This window comes from Lontra canadensis, unplaced genomic scaffold (genome assembly GCF_010015895.1).
Source record: "Lontra canadensis isolate GAN:19392208 unplaced genomic scaffold, GSC_riverotter_1.0 scaffold59, whole genome shotgun sequence".
NCBI classification, from domain to species: domain Eukaryota; kingdom Metazoa; phylum Chordata; class Mammalia; order Carnivora; family Mustelidae; genus Lontra; species Lontra canadensis.
In genome coordinates this window covers 12,582,165-12,600,987 of record NW_022631053.1, presented here as the reverse complement: position 1 = coordinate 12,600,987, position 18,823 = coordinate 12,582,165, and the positions used below count along the sequence as shown (strand labels likewise).

The window sequence follows — 18,823 nt, the reverse complement described above, 5'->3', positions numbered from 1 at the left end:
CAACTCTTAGAATAGTCCTATGAAATAGTCGTTCTTTCCGTATTTTACACATGAAGGAAACTAGGGTCAGAGATTGAATAACCTGCCATAAGTTGCAAGCTGAAGAATGGATGAGAAAATTTGAAGTCATAATAACAGAGAATAGAATGGAGGTTATCAGATCCTGGGGTGTGGGAAAAAGAGGAGGTAAAAAATAGAGAGGACTGTCTGTTGCCAGGGGCTTGGAGGAGGAGATATTGGGCTTAGAGGAGGAAATCTGATGAGTTATTGTATAATAGGTACAGAGGTTCAGTTTCGAAAGATGTAAAAACCTATGGTGATGGGTGGTGGTAATGGTGGCTCAACAATATGAGTTTACACAATACCAGTGAACTGTAAACTTTAAAATGGTTGGGATAGTATAAGTGTTGACGTTAATGGGGAAACATTTCATGACAAGTACCCAGGGTATTTCTATATATGCTATTTGTGAAAACTTTGACAAAATGAAGAACCACTACAAAAAACCATGATGTTCATTATTTAGTACATTTGTAATTTATTACTAATTGTAATAATATTTGAAAGAAAAACAACCACAATATCTTTAATTGATTCTTCCTACCAGTCCTTCAGTTAAATTTGATCTTCAAATTAAATTGATTGATTTGGAAATGTTTACAGCTATGCCATTTGTACAAAAAGTACTGTTAGGCTCAATTGTTAGAGTTTAAAAGTAGAAGACACCAATTGAGTGACTTGCTTATGTTCCTACAGTGTCAACCCTGGAGTCAGGTGATAACCCTCTGATACCAAGTCTACTTGCTTCATAAAATGTGTACTTACAAATATATTTAAATAAACTAAAACTTATTCTATAAATAAGAAACAAAATAAAATGAAATCAATAATATTGTTGACCCCAAATGATGAGCATTTACTTTTCCTTTTTTTTTTTTCTTTCTATCCTATCCTTTTCCTCCCCCCTGCTTTTTCTTTTGTTTTTGATGCAGGTGTTTATTATCCAGCTACCCTAAAGCTAAAGCTTTTTTGGAAAATAAAAACAAACCTTTATACATACAAGAAAGATGAAAATGTGGTTGCTGGTCAGTCACCTTGTGATACTATCTTTTACAGCCTGTTTATCAGGTAAGAAATATCCTTTGTGAATAACATGGAGAACATTAGGAGAAGGAAAGGAAAAGTGAATTGGGGTAAATCAGAGGGGGAGACAAAGCATAAGAGACTGTGGACTCTGAGAAACAAACTGAGGGTTTTGGAGGAGAAGGGGGCGTGGTTTGGGGAGCCTGGTGGTGGGTATTAAGGAGGGCACTATTGCATGGAGCACTGGGTGAGGTGCATTAACAATGAATCTTGGAACACTGAAAACATGAAATCAAGATGTAAAAAAAAAAAGAAATATCCTTTGCGTAGTCTCTGTAAATTATGTCAATATAATCAATATGTGTGTATTCACTTTATTAAATCTGGCACATGAAGTTAAAATTAATGTTTTTGACATCTGTGTCAGATGTGTAAATATATATTAAAGTCAACCCTGTTTTTATTTTCAAGTAAAATTTCACAAGATTTAATCAGTCTTATGTAGTGGTAAGCTGGTAAATGTTTAAAATGTGGACCTCTGGGAGAGAAAAATAACCCTACTGTGTAGCATTCTTCAGTTGCTGGGGAGTAAATATTCCCACTATGGCTAACCTTGACAAATTAACATAATTTAATGTGCTATTGGAAAAGATATACAACAGCTCACCATTATATAGTATTTTCACCATATACATACAGTAAGCTGAAGTAACCTCAAGAGCATAAATAAAAGTAGAATGTAGTAAAATAATTAGAAAGTAATGAGTTTTAAACATTTGTTACCTTTGTTTTTAATTTATTTATAAGTTTTATAATTTAATTTTCATTACTGGTTGGTCAGTCTTGTGAAAAACAATTTTAAGATAATCTACAGTGTGTTAAGGGCATTAAAGATAACAAAGCAGTTTTGAAAGTGCTCTAGTTTTAGGACAAATACTATAATTCTATCTTTCAAAGACAAGTAAGGATTCAGAAATATTTCTTGCAGGGAGAGATGCATTATATTTTTATCTGGAAGCAGCATGTTTTCTAACAATCAATTTTTCTAATACTTTCATCTCAATTACCTTAACTCAGTAAATACTTGTTAAGCTGTTAATTAAGTTCAAGACGTAGATAGATCTCATCCTTCATTTATCAGTCCTCATTGATTGTTTCAGTGATAAACCTGCTAGGCATCCTACTGCATTTCTTGTTTATTATTAAGGCAATAAAAATGCTATTTTATTTTGGGGAGTATTTTTTATTATTATTACTTCAGAATTCATAAAATATAATAATTTTCATCAATGCTTGAGAATTTTAATGACATTGCTATAGCCACAGGAATTATCCACACAGTTACATGCATATTTATATATTGACCACAAATTTTAATGCAACTATAAGATGCAAAGACATGAAATAAGTACTTGCAAACATCTGATGATACATCAACTGTAATGGTAAAGGTTCACTAATGTCATTTCATTAACTAGTATCTCAGTTATTTGATTAATGTTTGAAACCACAACTTGAAAGCTGCTTTGGGATTAAAATTGCTTTATCTCTTATTTTTAGAGTTTACGTGGTACAGAAGATATGGTCATGGAGGTAAGTTGATGAAAGGGTAAGTTTTTAAAACTAGCTTTTCTCAAATGAAACATATTTCACCTCTCTTTTAAGCTATTAACTCTCTAAACTTAAAGGCAAATGGTTAATGTTAGATCACTTGGGGATTTTGTGAGATGGTTTATCTGGGGTCATAAGACAACTTGTTTGACTGCCCGAATGAACTGAGTGGATATACCACAAATAAATATGCTATTAAAGGATCATAGCCAATAGAAAATATTCCATGTGGCCTGTATTTTTTTCCTTGAATGCTTTGTAACAATTCTATGCTATTAAATTTTGAAGCAGTATTTTAAGTATTATAAACACCTAACTTACTTTTGAATGTCTCTTGCTTTGGTGACAAGATAGAACTAAAGTTAGTGACCTCAGAACCTTAAGATTCAGTTTAATTAGGACTCCAAAGATGTTGTAGAATTTATTGTTTATGATTTATTAAATATAACTGTTAATTCTGCTCATTTAGATTCTACTTCAACCACTGAACATTTCTTGCCAGAAATAGAGGCAGCATGGGATACTGGAGAAAATAGAGTCTAGAGTAAGAACAGCTTGGATTTGCGTATTCAACCTGGTATTCACTAGTGATGTGATCCTGTACAAATTATTCGCCTTTTATGAGCCTCAACTTCCCCATATGTAAAAATTACAAGATCCTTGTGAGAACTAAAAAAAAAGAGAATATGATGAGAGTTTCTAGAATAGTCATCTATGTTACAGGTACTCAGTGAACATTCTAAGACTAGAAACTTACAAAAGCCACTGGAGGGTAGTAGGAGAATGCAAAATTGAAAAGAATCACTGAGCAACCAGTGCTACAACTTGCGTGCCAAGTCAGGGGTATTCATGCTAGTGTGGGTCAGAAGAACTTCCATTTGTAGGTTGCTATGAGGATTATGGGAAAGGAAAGTCTTAGCATGAATTCCGCCAAAGCCACTTCTGTTTCCACCTATGAGTTATGGATCACTGCACGTACACTATATAAAGATAGGTTCTTTGACTTCAAGAAGCTTACCATATACTAGGAAATAAGATAAGTAGGCAACAAATTTATAAGAAAACATATACTGAGCATTTGAAAAGATTTACTTTGAGCAATTAAGGAATAGTTAATGTTGGGAGTAGTAGGTAAGGGAGTCCTGAAGTATTTCAAAAACTTAGAAATGAAGCTGCTTCCAAATAAAAGAAGTGGAACAAATAAAAGTAAAGAGGTAAGGAAATGTGGGCTGTATTAAGTCAGTAATTCTCCAAGCATTTCAGTAAATGCTTGTTCTACAGGATATTAGTAGGATTTACGTTAAAAGGGACTTTATTGTCAAATAAATTTGGGAAAGACTAATTCATAAAAGTTTAATAGTTTATTTTTAACTTTAAGTGATAAGTATTTGTACTACTCATTTAGTAAGTGTAATACATGTATTACTTCCTTGGAATGCTGAATAAAGGACCTCAAACTGGGTGGCTTATAACAACAGAAATTGAATTGTATCATAGTTGTGGAACCTAGAAGTCTATAGCAAGGTGTTAGGAAGTCTTTCTGCCTCGGTAACTGGTAGAAGAAGGCTTCTTCCTTGCCTCTCCCAGCTTTGAGTAGCCTCGGACATTCCTTGGCTTGCGGCAGCATGACTCCAACATCTACCTTTGTCTTCATATGTATGTTTTCCTCCCATGTCTGCCTCTGTGTCTGAATTTACCTCTTTTTGAAGTTGCCAGTCATATTGGATTAGGGCCCACTTATGACCTCATTTTAATTTGATTACTTCTATAAACATCCTATTTCCAAATGTGGTCCCATTCTGATTTGCCAAGGATTAGGACTTCAACATATCTTTTTTGGGGGGCACAATTCCAAACAACTATATTACACCAAGAGAAAAGTATTGTGAATCTCTGATGAGAGAAGAGTTTTATAATATCTAAATATTCCAAAACTTTTTGACCACCCAGCTAATTGTTACTAAGAAAAAAGAAAAACAAAAACAAAATAAAAAAACTCATGTATGCTGACTGACATCAAGTTAAATTCATAACTGCTAACTTCAAATGAGCAGCTGGTACTGCCCAGCAATCATACTCCACTTCCCTAGTGAATTCATTTTCTCATTTTCCTAGATCATGTCATAGTTGCTTCCCTCCCTTTAAAACTCCAACAGCTTCTTGCCATCTTTACTTTGCTTCCTATTACACAAAGGTATGAGAGACAACTTGAAGATAATTTCCACAAGTTGACACTACCACGTTTACTCTCCTCCTACATCTATGCCCATACACTATGTCTTCCTGCTTGTTTCATATATGATGTCACCATACTAAACCCTATTCTTGTACACTTGTCCTATCCCATCTGGTTTATTTAAGTTCATTGCCCCAGCAATTATCCCCTGTGTCTTCTCATCATCAGATTCTCCCTCTACTGGATTATTGCTGTCAACATGCAAACATTCTCCAGTGATCTCTCTCATTTAAAAAATCATTTCTCTGCAAACCCCACACCTTATCACTAATATCCTTCTTATCTATTCTTCTTTTCATTAGTATTACCCAAAAAAAAAAAAGAAAAATAGACTGTGCTTTCTGTCTTCAAATTCTCTGACTCAAACTTTCACATCAACATTCAACCAAAATGCCTTGTCCCTGTCACCACGATGTACCTATTGTGAACCCAGTGGTCAACTCTCAGGCTTTTTGCTCACCCTATTGGAAATCGTGCTGTAGTTGCAGATATTATGTGTAGACATAACATCTACAGGTAAAAGAGGTGTATGTTTTTCTCATATCTATTTCTTTTTAGAAGCAAGAGACCTCTTAATAGACCTCTGAACACCTCAATGTCCAGAGTTGGCTTGCAAATTTACCACCAAGCTTGTCATAGGAAGGAGTAATGTAGTGGTATTAATGACTGCCAACCTGTACTTCAGAGTCATGGGAGGGAGGATTTGATCCTTGAGCATATCTGACCTTTATCATCAGGGTGGAAGGGGAGGACTGGCACTGGTGAGTCAAGCAACAGTATCTGCCACATCACATAACTGAGTGGGAATTGAGGTTTTAGGGTTTTTTTTCCCACTTATGAATGGGAGAGTTCTATCCAATATATTATCTTGGATATATAATAGTTTTTAACTATTACTACATAATAATCATAATAGCCTATGTGACTAGCTTTTAAATAAAATATATGCATTAAAAAATACATAGATTTTTATTTTAAAAATAAAGTACACCAAGGCTTATTAAAAAAAAAATCATCAAACCTTAACTCCACACTTTTCCATGTCTCTTAAAAATTTCTTCCTTTTTTGTTTTTCTGGATTGTATGAAATCAACTTGTGTCCAATCGAGATAAAAGAATGAATACAACTAAGTTCAATATAGTGAACATATAATGTTCAGATATTTAATTAGTAACTAAGTATGTGATAGTAAATATTTATTTTAGATGGTTTTCTCAATTATGATCTTTCTTAATTTAATAATAAGATACAGCTTTTCAGGACCAAGTTTTACCTAGCCTAACCTAAAATGAAAAAAATATCTCTTTAATTCCTTTGTAATTTAGAGATTAAAAACAAGGGGAAGAGATAAAATAGCAGTATAATACTTATTCTATGGGAATTAGAGAATGAAATAATCATTAATTGATAGAATGGGATTATCATATGACTCTAATACTTCAAGCAAATATCAAGGAAAATTAGAATTCTGAAGAGAGAGCAGATACAGAATTTCCTGTGTCCTTATAGTACTTTATCCAGATTTTCATATTTTTTCAGTTAGGATCCCTTCAATTACTTAGCATTATTTTCATTCATATAGCATTTTTCTATCTCTAATTATGATTTTATAGCATTCACTAGCTTATCATTATTTTGTGATAATAGTCACTGTTATAAAAGTCACTGTTATCAATTAAAAGAGACTAGAGATAGCCTAGAAGGTGAAGTGATAAAAGCAGGCCCTTCAACTGGAGCATGGCACATAGTGGGGTATACATGAAGTAGGTGTGGCAAGATGCCTGACAGTTAAAGAAAACACAGTATTTGGAGGCTCTAGCTGTGGACCTTCAGGCAAAGAAGTGGCTGCCATCAGATGATAGGCTCTTGGGCAGGTAAAGCCATGCAAGGGTAAATGTAGTCAGTCTTTCTGCTAACATGACCCCAGTTTTTGTTCTAACAATTTGATTGCTACAAGTTCTTCAAACCAATTCCTTTGTATTTTAGTTACGGCAAATTACAGCAGAATCATGTATTACCCAAGACCCTAAGGATCTCAACACCTGAGTATTCAACGTCCAAGCTCTAAACATCCTTGTTCCCTTATTAGTGGGGAATGGTTGACAGAGAAGACAGGAGGAAAAATGATCCTTTGAGACAATTTAAATAGTGTCTGACTTAGAGAATTTATTGTTTCAAGAGATTTGTAACATTCACCATCCCTTAATTATTGTAACATTGTAAATATTGTAAAAATCCCAGTATTAGACTCCGTTCAAATTTTTTTGCTTTTTTTTTCTAATAGTTTTTTCCTGAGACTCTTCTTATAACACCCTTATGTAGAATAATGTTTTTATAACATAACAGATTGAGATGACATATTACAGAATGAGAAATAAAATTTGTTTCAAAATAGATATAAAATGAATAAAAAATCTCTCAAGTACAAGTCATAATTATACTTTCAATTTTCAAAAATAAAATAGAATAGCAAGATTACAGTGGACCATCTCCACATAGTGAGAGGTGAATAATATCATAATAATTTTAAATAATAAAACTGATTATGTTACTGATGGAACTGAGAATGGTACAGAAAAAAGCAGTAGTTTTTGCCTGTTGTTTACATTTGTAAATTTAACAACAAATAATCCTATACGATTTCATCCTTTCTTGTTAATCTTCATGATCAAATTTAAGAAATGAACTTACGTCTCCAAAAGATTACCATTATGTGGTAGAAAACTGGTGAATTTTCATTAAAAGCAGATCAAAAGAAAGAGTGATTTGAAATGCTGCCTTTAATTAGCTGGAGAAGCCATCTATAATTTTGTGCTCCTTTTTAGAAGAATCTACCCAGTAAGAAAAAGGGCACGTATTTAAAAAGTAATCTTATTTTTCTGAAACATAATACCTATTTTTTGTTTCGTGTGCCCTGTAACCCCATAATACATCCAAAGCACCATAATTTATCACCTAATTACTTCCACAGCTGGAGAAAAAAGCAGTAAGAAGGATATATTTTCTGTTGGCTGAGAGTGTAATGCTTGCATTAATGCATCCTTTTCTGAGCCTTGTATTCTCCCAGAAATTTATTTTCCCCTCACCTGAGTGCCCTAGCTGAGAGAACAGTGATAAGCTCAGATACTCTCCAAGGGGGTTATGAGGGTAACATTCAGAGGTTCACTGAGCATACCCATGCAATTCAGATGCTTGTTTTTGAGTCATTTGTCTTTCAAGGGTCCAAATACATTCCCCAAATAAAATATGTAGAGTAATTGCTAAACCGTCTAATGGAATACATTGTTTTATTTAGGCCAGACCATTTTACAAAAGCATAAAACACATATTTGTGAAATAAAACCGAAGTACTACTGTAATGTGAAGTGTGTCCTATTCCACTTTCTGACCTAGAGAATGATCCAGGGGAAGTATCTTAAATGCAATGTCCTCTCAATGTGAAAAATAAATCCAGTATTTTGGCGGAAATTAGCTTCATATTTTTATCCCCCGAATGTTTCACTGTCTGTTCCTATAAAGGCCAGATGGAAGTGGAGTATGAAGAAGTATATACATATAATTTATAAAGAGCTCTTGTCATAAGAAACAAAAATAGCATGGGGCACTAATATTACCCAGTTTGGCATATAAATGTCAACGCAGTTCACCCACAAATTCTTTACATATGCCCCCAGAGGTATTGCTTGGCAATGAGATATAGTCTCATTATTATTATTATGTGACATTCCATTATTTTCAATAGCAAATTTCATTGCTGTTATCTTTTCTAGAAAAAATTAAATTATTTTTAATGCATATGATTAAGTTGAAGAAGCTACTTAAAACACCCTCAGTCTTATAAAAGCTGACCAACATTTGTCTTAAAAGCATATGCCTTAAAATTAAAAGACACCCCATGAAATGAAATATTTAAGACTATACATTTAATTAAAATATGCAAATCTACTGATCTAATCTCAACCCTTAAGTAGATGTCTGCTTATGTCTTCGTTGAATTTGAAGGTGCAATACAGTACTTTAAATAATGAGGCCAATTTGTATGAACATAACTACTTCAGAGTGATAAAAGTATTTGTTTCGGGGGCTCCTGGGTGGCTCAGTGGGGTAAAGCCTCTGCCTTCAGCTCAGGTCATGATCCCAGGGTCCTGGGATGGAGCCCCAAATCAGACTCTCTGCTCAGCAGGGGGCCTGCTTCCCTTCCTCTCTCTCTCTCTCTCTCTCTCTCTGCCTGCCTGTCTGCCTACTTGTGATCTCTGTGTCAAATAAATAAACAAAATCTTAAAAAAAAAAAAAAAGTATTTGTTTCAAGAAAGCTAATGAAATTATAAATTGTGAATTTAGGGTTATTACAACTTCTCTAATGGCACTGCCAGAGGGCACTGTGGAAGCAGATGCTAGACAGCCTGGGACTGGCTATTTCTACATTGGAAATACAATAATGTTAAAGAGGTTCTAACTAACACAACCCTGCACCTTTGAGATGAGGACAAATTTTGTGAAGTAGTGTGTAATCACTAATAAGTCCCTATTACTAAATAAAACAGGGATTTTGTTAGTTGCAAGTCTCTCCAATTTGCTGCTTGTGGAATACAAGTTGAAAATAACCCAAAGGAAAACCCCTAAACTTGAACACCTGAGATTCTCTTGAGTGTGTCCTTCACAGAACATAATTTTTTGATTTTAATAAAATCCAGCTTGGTTTTTTTTCTTTAATGGATCATACTTTTTGTATTGTGTCTAAAAACTCATCATCAGGCTTTTTATATAAATACAATGTACTCAGAAGACACTTATGAGCTTAAAGCTTCTCTAAATAATATTTATTTTTTACCCTCTAAATATCTGGTCTACTTAAGTTTTTAAAAATTGAAAAATTTCACACTAACATTGTTATTGATCAGGGTTAGAGTTGGAATAGAAGTCATCTTGTCTTCAAGAAGAGAATCTAAATATTTTGATAAAATTGCCCTTCTCTGCTTGGCTTTTTAAACATTTTCGTGTGAATTGGGAAGAAACAACAGAATCTCCAGATTAGCAGGTGTTACTAAATTGTTCCAATCAGAAAAGCTGTGCAATTGGGAGAGACTCAAGGAAGAGCTTATAAAGTTGTTCAAATGGGAAGAAAAATGGCATATGATTTTTATTGTAGATAAGTACAAGGTCATTTCCTTCAGAGATTGAAAAATCTAGAGCCGACATCCAAGTGAAAGTCTATAGTTGTCAGTGATTTGGGATTCATTCTTCATTTCCCCTGGTGTGCGGTTATATCCTAAAAGGCCAGGAAATATTGGGCATCATCAGGAAAATTATTAGAAGTGAAGCAGAAAACATTGTATGCATTTTTGGCTTTTACAACTTTGAGAAGGATATGGAACTAGACACTGCTCACAGCAGGACATTCAAAATCGTTAGCAGAGGGCTTCTGTGAACACCTCGAATTTTTGATCTTATTTATGGTGGTCTTAGGCTTGTGGGCCCTTAGGGCATGTGTGCTTGTTCCTTTCTTTTTTTAGATGTTGTCTCCACATAGAACAAATGGCTTGCATAAAACAACAGTTAGGGGAAGTACGTTGGTGAAACTAAATCTGTTTCTCCAGTTCCTTCGATTTTGATCCAGCAATTTGCTCTCTGAAATAGGGTGGTGATAGGGAAGGAACTGAGGTCTGTAAATTCTTGAATGGCAATATCAGCAAATTCCAAACAAAAAATGAGGCATCTCACCTTGAAATATTTCAGGTAATTTTAGAAAAATCAATGCTTCGTACTAGAAGAAACTAACTTAAGGATTTTCTGATCACCTGCATGTATACAAATATGAGTTGATACAACACTAATAACACCAGAACAACAAAAGTGAGTAAAACATGGCCTCTTACTTTTAGAAATGTTATGAGTTGATACACATATACATATAAATATACATACATATGTTAAGATAGGCATAAGATACATAAATCAAATCTTGAAAGGATTGGCAAATTCAAAAGAACATTGACACACTCAGTATTTACTGAATGCTGACTGTGAGCCAGGTACACTACTGTCTTATATGCATTGCCTCAAAATAATTCTCACAGTGTCTAATGGGATAGATTTTATTATTATTCTCACTTTGTAAAGGGTGATATTGAGGTCTAGAGAGTTAAATAATTTTTCCAAAGGCATTGTAAACAGTACTGAGGCAAGATTTAAAATTTTTTTTAAGATTTTATTTATTTATTTGACAGACAGAGATTACAAGTAGACAGAGAGAGAGAGAGAGGAGGAAGCAGGCTCCCTGCTGAGCAGAGAACCCGATGTGGGGCTCGATCCCAGGACTCTGAGATCATCACCTGAGCGGAAGGCAGAGGCTTTAACCCTCTGAGCCACCCAGGCGCCCCCTGAGGCAAGATTTAAATGGTATAATGAAACTGCTCATTAATGGAAGCTGAAACAAAGCTCTCGTCTTCAAGGTTGTTGTCAGAGCAGACAAAATGTCTGTGGTGTTTGCCTTAAACTCTCTCCTAAAAAATATTTGGAGGAGTGAACCATAGCTTTTCCTCTAGCAGAGACAGTTTAATGATCTTATTAGGAATATCCTCCTTCCTAGCCACACATGCTAGTATTAATTCATGTGGGGCATATGGCTCTTAGCTCTTCTCTGTAAATGCTGCTGCATTGATGTCATATGAGTGATTCTCTTCTCTGCATCCTGCTGCGAAGCATCACTGTTCCCGTACAGAGAAACAGCTGCTTCCCAACTTAGGGTTTGCTTGTGATGTATTCTGAACCAGTTGGTCAGATCCCAATAATTTGTTTATTGACTGTCCTAGATGTTACTGAGTACAGATGCTGGTCACGTGTTTAGAAAAAATAAAACAAACAAGAGACTAATTTCCCAGAGCTTCTAGAAATTCATCCATTCTCTTATCAAAAAATCATTAAGCACCTATTGTGCTCCAGACTGGTTGGCAGCTAGCTGGGAGATTATTGACACAGCCACCTGTTCCAAGCATTTACAGTCTCATGGAACAGACGATTGTACCAAGAATCACAGAAGGTGTGCTAAGTACCCTAAGTTGTGTGAGGAGTTGTGAGAACACAAATGAGGACCAGCTAAAGCGAGAAGGGGTGAGAGGAAGCTTTCTGAAGAAACTAAACATGGCTGAGTCATAAACACTGTTTGAGTTTTAAGAGGAGAAAAATGAGATGGTGATTCCAGAAATGGGAAAAACTATGTTGTGAAGTCTCAGGGACATGAAGGCCTGACGTGTTTGAGGGTCTATAAGTAGTTAAGCATGACAACACCGGGTGCCTTGGGAGAAATAATGAGAGATGGACAGAAAAGAATTTTGAATAAAGCACCTGAATGTTTTCCTCAGGATTATGGAGGCAAATATCTTTATTTCAAATGGAAATGGAGATTTGATGTTTCTAACATTTTCCCAAAACCTTTTTAAATGTATCCAAATTTTCTTTGACTTATAAAAGAGCACATTGTAAAATAATTTTATTTTTCTTGTAGTTTCTGAGGAAGATAAAGGATTTGGACCAATTTTTGAAGAGCAGCCAATAAATACCATTTATCCAGAGGAATCACCAGAAGGAAAAGTTTCACTAAACTGTAGGGCACGAGCCAGCCCTTTCCCAGTTTACAAGTAATGTACTTCACTGCTCTTTTATTACAATGGAGTATCAAACTAGATTATAGATGAGCATCTGTGACCCTGTACTGATAGAGAAAGCTCTAATATAAGGTTGTTAACAAAATGCAGGAATATTAACAGAAATATTGGCATGTAAGTTATTAAAATAGAGTTGTTTAATGTCCACAGTGATAGTAAGTTTTCTTAAATATGTGCAAATAATCCATTCCCTCTTTCCTGCATAGATAATGCCAATGCCATTTCATATTATCCACTTAAAAATTGTCCAACGGTGATCATGCTATTAAACATGTATAAGGCTATATGAAAATCATACACGATTTAAATATATACATTTGAGGATAAAATGTTCTTATATGCAGCAATCTGGATAACTCACATATTATAGATAATATTTCTCTATCAACTACATTTAGAGAGCTTACATACATAATTCTAGAAAGCACCACTTTTTTCCAGTGGTCTCAAATCTATATTCCAGGTAATATAGCAAATTTCTTAAAATTAGGTAATCTATGTCAATATATCTCTTTCTAGTTTTTTTGTGGGATTTATGGGGTTTTTTAAATGTTATGTTATGTTTGGGAAATTTATGTTATAAAATATAACTTTTAAGGTAACAATGGGTTTTTCTGCTTCAGATGGTTCAGAAAAGTATACTAACTATTTCTAGTCTGATACAAAGAATAAGATTTAAAAATTAACCAAACACCAACGGATTTGAATTTCACCTGTGAAATGGTTCCATGAAGACAACGCAAGTGATTGATAGGGAAATTGGAGCTCTAGTGTGTCAATGTCAGCTAACTTAATTGAAGGTTGTCATTCAACAAGATTGATTTTCATAGTGTTTTTTTCTCAATAGAAAAACAACTTTCTATTGTTATAAGAAGTTATAATAATATATATAAATTTAATCCTAATTGAACTAATTTTCTCTTGAGTTCAAGAGACTCTCAGGAGAGAGTCTAAATTACAAAATTACTCTTAAAATAAAATATGAATTTAGATATAAAAACACTGTCCCTTTGAAGTTATTTTTATTGTTTCAGTTTCATGCATGGGAATGCAAAATAAGATATTTTATTAATTATAAGTAACACATTTATTTTGAAAATATTTCTTAGGCTAGACTTATTTCTACCCTGAAGCCACACAGTATGGGCATTTATATACATAGTTATGGATATGGGATAGTATAACTAATAGGGTCTGTAGAGGAGATCTAATCTAAGCACATAATTTTATAGGAGAGGAAGCTGAATAATGAATAAGGAAATTGACTTGCTCCAGAGTTAGTAAATCATAGATCCAGGACTGAAACACAGCACAGGTTTTATGGCTTTCAAAGAAACATGTAATTTTTTTCAGGTTGTATCTATCTATATAGCTTTTGAGAGATAACATCTCAAAAGCTATTTCAGTGATCTCACTTATTTTGTTACACCTTGCCCTTGACATTCATACATGGAAACAGCAGATCAGAATGGAGGCAACAAAACAGAAGAGACTGTTCTCAGATAGTGTTTTAGAAATGTGTGCTTCTTGCTGTGCCTACCCGACATCTACCCCACAGAATCATTAAGAAGCAAAGTTTTGCATGACTATAACTTTATACACATTAATTAGCAGCTCCCTTTTTCCTCTTTTCTCCAGTCCCTGGCAACCATCATTGCATTCTTTGCTTCTACAGTTTGACTCTTTTAGATACCTCATATAAGTGCTCTCATATTAAGTGTTCTTACCAAAATTTAAAATGTAAAATAAGAAGGCAAAACTTTGACCAACAAATACATTCACTAACTCCCTCCCATAGGTTGAACCGGCACTGAAGTCCCTAGGATGGTGGCCTATCTACACATTAATGTAGACAGCTGGAAAGGAAAAGTAGATGCTTAATTCTGTTATGAAGGCAGTCTGCATTTGACAGAGGAAAAAATAAAAAGGGAAAAAATTCAGCTCATGATGCAGCTTGTCTGATGGAAAAAAACATTTGAAGTTTTAAAACTTTACTTAATATTCAGAGCAAGTCATACTAACCTTGGTAATCATGCAATGTGTCATTCACACAGTAGTTTTATATTTATGGCATGTTCAGTGATAATTTCTTATTCATGGCAACACCCTGAAAGTTACAACAGGGAACTTTACCTTATACTTATCAGCCTTGAAGCTTTTATTATCTTGTGTTGACCCTCAAAATAATGAGAATGCTAATAAAATTGCATTTATTTTTTTAAGATTTTATTTATTTATTTGAGAGAGAGTGAGAGAGAAAGCATGAGAGAGGAGAAGGACAGAGGGAGAAGCAGACTCCCCACGGAGCTGGGAGGCCAACACAGGACCTGATCCCAGGACTCTGGGATCATGACCTGAGCTGAAGGCAGTGGCTTAACCAATGGAGCCACCCAGGCACCACTAAATTTGCCTTTAAAACTATCTGAAAGGAGTAACAACAACAGTATACATTCCTGAAAACAAAGTAAACCAGTGAACTTACCCCAACACAGCAAAATTTCAATCATTATATGACATCAAAGGCATACTCAAATCCACTAGAGAGGAGATAATGCAATAAATAAAAATTTGGAGTCAATAATAAATAAAAATTTGGAGTCAATAACAATTGGTATTGCTCAATAGGGAAACAAATTGCCTTGGCAAATGCTAAGCAACTTGACATTGGATTGTTTGAGCAGAGCCAATATTGCCATCAATGTGGGGAGGGGGAAGATATACTCCTTGGGTTGGAATTTGGTAGGTTTTCAAAATGCAAAAGCATAGTTTTCTGCAATTTCCTCCTACATTATAAAAATTAAAACTAAAATGTTCCAGTAATTTGATTTAATAAAAGATATTCTAAAATCATTAGGCTTCTTTTGGTAAGATTCTGACCCTGATCATAAGTGTGCAAGAGCCATGAGGCCACAGCCCACTATTTTATCATGGCTCCTGCCTATAACATTGCTGAAGACATGAATCCTGATAAGAGAATGAGTATAATACATACATGGTCAGCTTAATTGAAAACTATTTTCTACATTTATCCTTCTTATTATCTCACCAAGAAAGTTCGAGTCCTGTTTTTAGTCAGTTTATTTGTAACACAGTTCCTCTAAATATACCTGCAACATTATATTTCAGGCATGGAAACAAAAGATCCAATTTATTTTTACAATTTTCAAATTGTGTGATCGACCTCTAGTGGTCAGAGTATGACATTTACTGAGTAGAATCCTCATTTCAATTAGTTTTATTGGAAATTTATTCTGATATTTGGAATCAGGTACTGATATTTTATATTTTACTTTTGCTAGAGTAGTGCTTTTAATATATTATGCAACACATCTAGATATGCATGAATCTAGGTAATACTTACATAGGTTATCATTTATAATCTATGTATATCTGCTAAGAAAACAATGTAGCAAAATTCAACAAAATATTTGTCCCTTCGATGCCTCATGAATAAAGAGAACACATTTCATGCACTTGAACATTTACCTTTCTGTGCATGAACTAAATTATAAATCATGAGCCCAGAGACTCAGAATTATAGGGTGTGAAGAAATACCACACTGAGTCATCAATTTAATCATCTGATTTCACATGGAGCTGTACCCATATTATTTTAGAATAATATTAGGCCAGTATTGCTGCTTTCAGGCCTATGACCTTTGATATGACATTTGTTTTTCTTTTTCATAGATGGAGAATGAATAATGGGGATATTGATCTGACCAGTGATCGGTACAGCATGGTGGGTGGAAACCTTGTGATCAACAATCCTGACAAACAGAAAGATGCTGGAATATATTACTGCTTAGCATCAAATAACTATGGGATGGTCAGAAGCACGGAAGCAACCCTGAGCTTTGGATGTAAGTAACTGTAACTTTAACGAGGTCCAGTGTTTCTAAGTGAAGTAAAAATTAAATGTTATCATAAGAGTTCAACAAGAAGAAAAAGCAAGATGAAAAGAAAACGAGAGAAAAGGTCCACAGATGGAGTGGGTCCTATATGATCAGTGGGCCTTAACTGTGTGGAGAAAAAAATGTCAAGAGAGCAAAGCATCCTGAGGGGTATTGGGAAATAAACTAAGGCCATGTTCTGAAGGGTCTTGAATAACTAGCATCAGTGGAAGTGCTAAGCCATGCATTCTCTCTCTCTCTCTTTCTTTTTCTCTTTTATTATAACATTACAGTTGTGATCTCCAGAGCTTGACTCTACCTGACAGAATCTTATCCTGTAGTATGTAATTTACCTTACTGGGAATAAATTAAATTAATCAAATTACTTTAAGTTTAAATTAAGTTAAAATTTCTCCTTATGAAGGCCATCATAAAAAAAAAAAAATATTTTCGGGGCACCTGGGTGGCTCAGTGGGTTAAAGCCTCTGCCTTCGGCTCGGGTCATGATTCCAGGGTTCTGGAATCGAGCCCCACATCAGGCTCTCTGCTCAGCGGGAGCCTGCTTCCCCCCCTCTCTCTCTGCCTGCCTCTCTGCCTCCTTGTGATTTCCGTCTGTCAAATAAATAAATAAAATCTTTAAAATATATATATATATTTTCAGGGACGCCTGGGTGGCTCAGTTTGTTAAGCCACTAACTTTGGCTCAGGTCATGAACCCAGTGTCCTGGGATCGAGTCCCACATTGGGCTCTCTGCTCAGTGGGAGCCTGTTTCTCTCTCTGCTTCTGCCTGCTTGTGTGCTTGTGCTCGCTCGCTCTCTCTCTGACAAATAAATAAATAAATAAAAATCTTAAAAAAAATTTTTTTTTCAGAAATCTTGTGCTAAACTTAAAGTTAGAAGCTATTCTAGAAGAACATTGTGCATTGAAAGAGGAGTTGGACTAGACGATCTCCTGTATGCAATTTTATAAGTCAGCACTTAAATCTTTTGCAAAATGAATTACAGGATGAAATCGATGTTTTAAGAGAACCTCTGTGGCAGTGATTACCAGCAAGGAGTGAGCAGTCAGAATCAATTAATGTGGTGACAATGTGAATGTAAATAAATATACACAATCCTTGAAGAAATAATAGATTACATTGCACTGAAGGAAAAAAAAAAAAAAGGCCTAAGTATTTTTTAAAGGAAAGTTGAATGAAAGAGCAGAAACATGGGAGCAAGTAAAACCAATTTCAAGGTTGGGAGGAAGCACTGAAATGATGTCTTCACATGCAGAGGTTATGATGACATTAAGTTATTGTTGTTGAAATGTCAGCCAAGTATTTGGGTATGGGGTGGTGTTCAAGCGAAGCATCAGAATTAGAGATGGAGATCTGAAGAGCTCTCCGCAAAAAGGTAACAATTAGAATGATGATGTTTCAGAGACATAAATATATTGAGAGAAGTAAAAATCTGATTCTATAATTCGAGTACTGATCATAGAGAAGAGATAGGAAGTGAAGCAGGGTTGAGCAGAGTGAGCACCAGTAAAGCAAAGGAACAATCAAATAGTAGAGTATCATGAAACCAAGCAAAAAGTGAATTCTAAATAAACAGACAAGAATAAAGGAAATGAGACTAAGGAAAACTCAGAATTTGAAAAGGAGAAAAAAAATGGTGACATTCACCCAAAAAAAGTCAGATCCTACTTTTCCTTATTCTTTCACCACATCTGAGTCATTCCTCAGGAAGAGAAATATACTTTTCAAATGAACATCACTCCTCTTTACTTTCTTCTTTGGTAGATTCCTGGGTTTGCCTAACCCCATTGTATTTCCAGATACCCTTACTGAGATTCCTCCTGAACCCAAAGAAAAAGTTGAGGATATTGTAATTTTTAGGGTTGTCAGAATACTTATGCAGGCTGCTACCAATATCCATCGGGGGCGTTTACCACAGAAGTCTTAGAGTACATACAAATGCCACCATGTGAAAATAGGAAATTGACTTTCATAGGTTCCACCAAACCAGCTGAGAAGTATCACATCCAAAAGGAAGTTAGTAGATGAAAGATAAAATTTAATGAAAATCTTTTTCTATTGACTAGAAAGTGAATATTTTCTTTTTGGCCTTCATATTAGATCTTGACCCTTTCCCACCTGAGGAGCGTCCTGAGGTCAGGGTGAAGGAAGGGAAGGGAATGGTGCTTCTCTGCGATCCTCCGTACCATTTTCCAGGTAAATTTAAATTCCTCTGTGACTATATGCATTTATTCAATGAATGGCTACATTTTAATTTTCTTAACAATAATGGTACATTTATGATGAAATAAGACTCAAGATTTGCCTAAACCTTG

General features: G+C 34.8%; 1 protein-coding gene across 3 annotated transcripts in view; it reads left to right on the top strand.

Moving 5' to 3' along the window:
* The window catches only part of CNTN1 (contactin 1), a 346,709-nt gene that overhangs the window by 184,595 nt on the left and 143,291 nt on the right, over positions 1–18,823 (top strand). For all 3 annotated transcript variants that reach the window (XM_032877020.1, XM_032877021.1, XM_032877022.1), the window contains 5 exons: positions 993–1,128; positions 2,644–2,676; positions 12,436–12,568; positions 16,286–16,458; positions 18,609–18,704. In XM_032877020.1, coding sequence (XP_032732911.1) covers positions 1,068–1,128; positions 2,644–2,676; positions 12,436–12,568; positions 16,286–16,458; positions 18,609–18,704 — 496 coding nt within the window. In that variant the 5' untranslated portion in view covers positions 993–1,067. The remainder of the gene's footprint in view (positions 1–992; positions 1,129–2,643; positions 2,677–12,435; positions 12,569–16,285; positions 16,459–18,608; positions 18,705–18,823) is intronic.